The 8,019-nt window shown below is 45.9% G+C and overlaps 1 protein-coding gene across 1 annotated transcript; it reads left to right on the forward strand.

Moving 5' to 3' along the window:
- Positions 1-490: 490 nt before the first annotated feature.
- ubap1lb (ubiquitin associated protein 1-like b) lies at positions 491-6,926 on the forward strand (the record flags this gene model as incomplete). Its single annotated transcript, XM_083690852.1, has 5 exons — positions 491-622; positions 2,144-2,758; positions 4,009-4,194; positions 6,251-6,352; positions 6,792-6,926. The coding sequence occupies 5 exons, from the start codon at positions 491-493 to the stop codon at positions 6,924-6,926; spliced, it is 1,170 nt and encodes a 389-aa protein (XP_083546978.1).
- Between the last annotated feature and the right edge of the window lie 1,093 nt (positions 6,927-8,019).

Raw genomic sequence — 8,019 nt, forward strand, 5'->3', positions numbered from 1 at the left:
ATGACAAAGCGAAAACAAGTTTTTTGAAATTTATTAAAATTGAAATACAGAAATACCTCGTGTACATAAGTATTCAATTGCCTTTGCTATGACACTTTTAAAATGAGCTAAAATGCAAAAAAGTAATCAACAAATCACTCAATAAGTATAATGCATGGATAATAGTTCATGTAATTTGGGATTTAATATCTTTGTTTTTTTAGGGTCTCTGATTTGCATAGGAATCAATTACACACTGTGTAGATTAGGATGTCACAACCATTATTTCATAATTTTCTCTTGATCCTGACAAACTCCCCAGTCCCTGGCAGTGACAAACATACCAACAACTTGATGCAGCTACCACTATTCTTCACACGAGGTGGTGCAGAAACTGCATTGCATGTGCTGGATAACTCTCTCTTCTCTCTCTCTCTTCTCTCTCTCTCTCTCTCTCTCTCTCTCTCTCTCTCTCTCTCTCTCTCTCTCTCTCTCTCTAATAAATAGAAGGATGACCAGTCTGGATGAGGTTCCCTTCAAGATCCCTCTGGGGTGTTTAGAGGAGGCTAAGGAGGAGGTGGAGCTGGTCACAGCCCCAGAGATCACACTCCCCGACTACCTCACCATACTGCAAGAGACAGAGGTGTGTCTGTGTGTCTGTGTCTGTGTCTGTGTCTGTGTGTGTCATGGGAAACTAGCGGGTGACTGACCGCTTAACATGCTGCCCTGCCAAGATTTAATTCCTCAGTGACCAGGGAGATTGATTGTGTACACTCTATACATTAAAACATTTGTTTATTTAACAGAGAAAGAAAAACACTGATTTGGTTAGTTTTCAAAACCGTTGCCAAGTTTCGACTTAATCATGTTTGGGTTGTTTCTCAAATGACTCTCAAGGCCTCAGCAGCGGTATCTTAGCATTGTGCCTTCGCCCTACAGCCTTGCGGTTGGAGGTTAATACCTGGCAGTTTATGCTTAGGGACATACTGGATGTGATGGGAGGTTTTCTTATCAATACAATATGGCATTATTTGCATATTCAATTAATGAAGCTGTATCCATTTCTATTTTGCGGCAGTATTTTGGGTTTAAATTCATTCCACACAATCATTCTCTGATGTTCCTGTCTGGTCCATCTACTGACATTAGATGGCATTGCAGACCCTTACCTCTCTCTGACAGAGTTGCAACCCAAGTCTATTTATACTTCTAGCTAGTTATAAGGAAATAATCTCCTCATGGTTCACCCTTCAACCCTTTTGCCAGAGTCAGTGTTTACAATCTGATAAGCACAGTGTGAAGATATAGGAACCTTATTTGGACTCATTATAGTTTCATTAAAGTTGTCTGATCTAGAGGGAGTTGGGTTTGTCCAACTGAATCAGGCCAAAGGCAACAGACTGGTCTGGCTGGCCTGGAATTACATTTCCTTGTGTGATGATCAGTTCCATACACTGAGAGGAGAGACATGCGTAGATACTGAGATAATGAGAATGACTGCAGAGTTCTGTTACTCACACGCTTCCCCGCTCGTCTATGACACGTGCCTCTGGGATTCCATTCATTCATCACAACAACAGCTATACGAGAACCAGCTATACGAGATGTACTGAGAATTGCCATTTCATCAGACAAACAGAAAAAGAACAACGAGATAACAGGAATGAAACACTGTGGCGTACCCTCTTAGAAGAAAAGGGTTCTTCAGCTGTCCCTGTGGGAGAACCTTAGAATTCAATGTGTGATTCACTGTGTGGATTTTGGCATCACATGCAAGAATATTTCATAGTGTGTGGGTGATTGATTGAAGGGTCAGCAAAGCCTTGATTAAAAGTTATGGACTGGTGCGGCGTTGTTGGCCCTTGAATATGTAAAAAGAAAAAAAAGAAGAAGATGGTTCCTTCCAGCCTCTCTTCCTTTAACTATGATTTACTAATATGTCATTGGATAAGTGAACGTCAGGTTTCTATCCAATAGCTTTAACCAGATCTGTGACTTCAGGTGGAGGTTGAAGGAGGGAAAGAGGGAGTTAATTAAATGAGTGAGGAAGGAGTGTTGAAAGGAAGGAAAGAAGGGTGGAGGGAAGGAAGGAAGGAAGGTTTGAACTGGGCTACTGATTGATGTGTTCCCTGCCACTAACCCGTTCTCCCTATTGTGTTGACAGTATGAGTTCAGCCTGGAGAACTGGGTACTGACGGGCCTCCAGGGAGGCTATCCCCCCCAGCCCAGTCCTCCGGTCCCCCGCTCCCCCTCTGAGGTGCTCCCCTCCTGCCCCCCCTACTGGCTGATGTTCAGCAGCCCCCAGGAGAGCCGTCTGGCCAATCGATACATCTCTGACTTCTGGGAACCCAATCCCCGGCTACGCTCCCACAGCCTCAACCTAGCTGAGCAGAGGGCAAAGGTCAAGTTTGTCATCTCAGACTCAGAGGACGAAGGGGAGGGACACTCGGAGGAAGACGATCATTCTTCGTCGGGGAGTGGCTCCTCGGGTGGGGGGTCGGGGTCCGGTACCAGGCAGCATCAGATTAGAAACCTCAGGCAAGACTGTTCCCCCAACCTCCTGAACCTGCCTGGGTGTGGTCCCCCCAGTGGCCTGGCCCCTCACCAGCGCAGGAAGAACCTCCGCCAGTCCTCTCTCTCCGTGTTGGAAACCTCCAGAGGGGGGGGCTGCTCCCGCACCCCCGTGCCTCCCTCTTCGTCCTCACATAGACCTCTACAGACCAGGGCCCACACCATCGAAAGGATCCCCACCATCACGCACCACAAGCCCAAACATCAGGTACAGAGACTAACCTCTATAATGAGAAATACTGTAGAAGAAAACACTGTAGAAAGTAATGTAAAAAACTGTTATGGTAGCCTTAAGTTGAGTTATCATAATAGTAGGTTACATTTAACTGCAGTTTCACAATGAATCCGTCAGAGAGTCGATTTGTGCATTCAATGTCATGATTGTCTAATGTCTGTCCAGTTGATTAATCAGACATGGTGTACAGTCAGTGAAGGCTGGTGGAGGTAGAAATCACACGTTTGATGCCATTCCTCCATTCCATGCATTACAATGAGCCCATCCTCCGATTTCTGCCTCCACCAGCCTCCCCTGTGTACAGCACTATTCAAAATGTCACTTTAATTTGTCTTCACGAATTAGTGCGGATGGTTTCAATAACCGGCATGCTCTTTTATGTTGCTATTTAAAGAAGGACTTCTTTTCCCTGAGGCTTTGTAGTAGAGGGCCTGCCTTCCTGGTTCACATGGATGAGCTATGTTTAAAGCCTAAAGCCCAGAGCGCTTGTCCTTAGTAGGCTATAATGGGCCCTGTGCAAAAAGAAAAGATGAGCAAGCTATTTAAACCACAACACTCAGTATCTGAGGTACAGTATAACTAATTGCCCACCACAGCTCATGTGGGACTTGTTACACATGTACTGAACCATCTCCCAGAGAGTTTGAGATTATGTTACTCAAGAACCCCAGAGAGATTAAGATTGTGTTACCCCATTCTACGATACAGCCAACACAGTCGCTGTTTAGTTTCTTTTTTAATGGGTATTTTGTATGTTATGCTCATGCTATGTTAGCTGGAGGGGAAAATGGATTCGACAGGAGCTATTTTATTTTTTTTGGTATTCACATTTCTCAAATGTTTCTAAGGATGTACACTCTAATAATAGCCAGTGTAAAGTCTTTACTTGGAATCCACCCAAGTTATTCCACGTTCGTCAGGATTAGCAAGTGAAAGTTATCTGAAAATCTCTTTCTCAGTAAAGGATGCATTTCAGGACATCTGAACATGTCAATGGTGTCATGCTCTCCCTCTTGCTGCCTGCATGTTCTCATGCACATGCTTTCGGTCAGAGTTTCAGACTCAACGCAAGCATACACACATCAAAGTCAAGATGGCTTTCCAGGCTAACCTCTAACAGCAGGGGGCTAGATCTCTCTTTCTTTCCATCTCTCTCTCTCTCCAACCACTGTTCTCTTTCTCTTTCCACTCTTTCAACCCCCCCTACCCCCCACCCCCAACAGCCTCCCCCCTGTGCGACCTCGCGACCCCTGGGTTCCCACAAGGCCGCGCCGGACTCGTCAGATGAGCTGCTGTCTGCTCTGAGCTCGGAGGAGAGAGATCTGCTGGCAGCCATCACAGAGAGAGGCTATCCCCTACGCACCGCCATCATCGCCCTGCAGAAGGCCGGCCAGCAGAGCCCAGAGCAGGTCCGTCTGATACACACACACACACTCTCTCTTCCATACAACTGAAGCATTCAGACAACACACAAAAACACACACACACACTCACACTCACTCACTCACACACACACACACACACACACACACACACACACACACACACACACACACACAGTCCTAACAACACAAGGTGTTATAGAACACAAGCACTTTGCTCCCTCCTCCAATCACTTCAGCTCTCTCTCCCCATGTCTCCCCCCCCACCCCCCGCTCTCCCTCCCTCTCTCTCCCCCTCTATCTCCCCCTCTCTGGTCTCTCCTCGTAGCCCAGGCTAAGCAGGCCTGTCTATAAGTTAAGAGAGTAGATCTGTCCTACCTCTAATCCTCTGCTGTTACAACAGACTTGCAGACTTAGTTCAAAAGAGTTCACAAGATCTCTGATCCCCCTGGCCTTGTCTCTGTTATTCTAGCCAGAGCCAGAGAGGTCTCATATCTCAATTCTTCATATTGTAATGGGTACATTAAGTTCAAGAAATGTGAACGAAGGAATGCATCACTCGGACCAAAAGCCCCTACGTTTCTGTAATTTGCAACAGGGCCAATTTTTTTTCCCACATTCACTTTCATTTAACTTATGTAATTCTCACAACTGGCTGCCAACTCCAATGGGTTTTTTTCCCAAGTACCTTTCCCCGACCAACCACATGTTGCATCTACCTCAACGTTGGCTTACCTTGTTAGCCAGGAAACATCTGGTGTCGGCTCCCCGCATTTGATGCAGTTTTGCCCTAAGAAGAAAAAAAAACGCACAACCTAGTAAAAATAGAGAGCAGAAAGTTTCCACAACCTGCTGGGTATTACGCAGTTCTCAGCTGCGTCATAGAGCTCCAGCTCTCTCCCCAAGGACTCGTGTGTGAATCATAGGCCAGAGAGGAGGGCCTGTGAGGAGGGCCCGGGGTAGAGGGGAACAGGGGGGTCGATGGAAGAACAGGCCTTATCAGCTGCACTGTCAACTTAGTCAATATGAAACCAAGTTATGAGGACACAGGGCTGCACATTAGGTATGTGGCCTGCTCTCTTTCAGGCCATGATAAGCTTTTACCAAGTATTAGTTAAGGAGTGAATGGATCCTCTTCTCTGCCTCCAAACATTAAAATCCTTACTATCCTGGTCCGTGAGGAGCATCATAAAATTGTCTGTTGCCCTCAATGACCTTATTCAAATGACGTGTTAAAACCTTTAATGATTTTACAAAATAGCATAGACAGTGTGTTTGGGAGAGGTTTCAAGGTTCAGTTCTTCACTCCTTCACTCTCTCCCTCCCTCCCTCCCCCTCTCTCTCCCACCCTTCCTTTCCCTCCCACCCAGTCAGCATGAAGAGAGAAGGCAGCTGGTGAATAGGTCTAATCAGAGCTACATCAACTGGGATCAACTCATTACTAACTTAATCAGTGTGTCTTTCTCTCTCTCTCTCTCTCTCTCTCTCCCTCTTTCTATCTCTCTGGTCCGCGTGGTACAGCAGGGGTCACACTGCTCTCACACATATTACCTTTCATACCAACAGGCTGATCTCAGATCATTTGTGCGTCTCAGAACCATTTCAGAGTGACGCCATTTAAACACAATATCAGCTTTTATTTATCATGCCTGTTGAATCTGATACGTGTGCAATCAATTTCTTGGCTTGCTGCCACTCCACTTTTGAGAGTGTTGGCTTTGTAGCAGAGCAGTGTGTGTGTGTGTGTGTGTGTGTGTGTGTGTGTGTGTGTGTGTGTGTGTGTGTGTGTGTGTGTGTGTGTGTGTGTGTGTGTGTGTGTGTGTGTGTGTGTGTGTGTGTGTGTGTGTGTGTGTGTGTGTGTGTGTGTGTGTGTGTGTGTGTGTGTGTGTGTGTGTGTGTGTGTGCGTGCGTGCGTCTCCACATTCCCAGCTCCATAGAGAATGTGGTTTTATGCCTTCTCATTGTCTTGAGAATGTATAATGTTATTATATCTCTTTTCATTGTATTCTGTGGAGGCCTTGTGTCAGATCCAGATCCAGTTGTCATTCTCTGTGTTAATGCATGCTGTCGTGCTCCTCCGCAGATCCTGAGTTACCTGGTGGCGTGTGATAGGCTGTGTGAGCTGGGCTATGACGAAGCCCAGGTGGAAGAGGCCCTGGAGATGTTCCAGAACTGTGAGACTAAGGTACGCTAATTCACTTCATTGTCCGTTTGCGTGGAAATTAATTTTTTTAGGTTAGCACACAAAATACACAATGCAATACAACGCAATGCAATACAAGAACGCTGGAAAGTGAGTACACGCTACTCAAGGGAGACTGGTGGAGGTAGAAATCGGTGGACGGGAGCACGTGTGTTTGATACCATTCCTCATTCCATTCCATGCATTACAATGTCCTCCGATTTCTCCCTCCATCAGCCTCCCCTGATTCACATAGTCTCTGGCATACTGTCCCGCCATGTATTGGGCCTCCATTATGACCTATGTTCAATATGCTTTGACCTATCCAGTCGTGTTGGGTCAGTGTTTACTTCATGAAAGGAAGGAAGGAAGGAAGGAAGGAAGGATACATTTTTTAAGTATTGGAACGGGGCCTTAGTTTCTCTTTTCTATTCTTGTCCAGGCTGAGGAGTTCCTTCATCTGCTGTCTCAGTTCAATGAGATGGGCTTCCAGCAGAACGCCATCAAGGAAGTGCTTCTGGTCCATGAGAACCACCGCGAGAGAGCCCTGGAAGAGCTGATGACACGTGTGCCATGACAGGGGCTACACACACACACACACACACACACACGCACGCACGCACATACACATACACATACACACGCACACGCCCACATACACACACACGCGCACACATACACATACGTACACACACACATAAACACACATACACACACACAGACACACACATACACACAGACACACACACACACACCTACCCACGCACGTGCACACACACACACACACACACACACACACACACATACACATACACACGTGCACACACACATACACATTTTTTCGTTGTGTATGATGAGTGTGTGTATATATTGAGTGTGAGAGACTGGTTCTCCTAATGAGTTTGTAATTTTTCTTACTGAAACTAAATGGCAGGTTCCTGCAATACCCTCTTGAAGTTGTATATACTGTACTATTTAAACCTGCACTTTGTCTTTTTTATTTGAATTTGCCTATGATCTGATTGGTGTACAGTGATCAACTGTTAACACTAATGGAAGATTCTGTTAGCAAATCGTACATGTTAATGGACTGAGATGCAATAAACGTATGAGAATGTTTGCCATGTTTCCCTTCAGTCTCATCTAGCCAACACATCGTATTAAATCTTGATTTGTGAGGGACACTTCCACATTTTTGCCATACTTTCTCTGGCGATGGGGCCCATTTCTGGATGGTTACCACAATACTGGTTTGTTATTTGATTATCAAAGCTCCAGACGGCCTTAGATGCAGTGGAGGCTGGTGGAGGTAGAAATCGGAGGACAGGCTCATTGTAACGCATGGAACAGAAAAAGGAATGGTATCAAACATGCGTGTTTGATACCATTCCTCATTGCATTCCATGCATTACTATGAGCCCATCCTCCGATTTCTGCCTCCACCAGCCTCCACTGCTTAGATGGGAGCAGAGCAAAGGGAAGAGGCGGCATCTAATAAAGATGTGTATCTTCCGTTGATGGACTGGGCTCGCATTAGTCGCTCCGGTTGGCCAGGAGAGCATTTCTTTTATCACTCCCCTATTAATGAGCTTCACTCACAGGCTGTAGGCTAAAGGACGAGAGAGAGAGAACTTCTCTTGGATCATCAAGGAGATATTTTCTTTCTCGTT

Source organism: Argentina silus (genome assembly GCF_951799395.1).
Source record: "Argentina silus genome assembly, chromosome: 19".
Classification (NCBI taxonomy): Eukaryota; Metazoa; Chordata; class Actinopteri; order Argentiniformes; family Argentinidae; genus Argentina; species Argentina silus.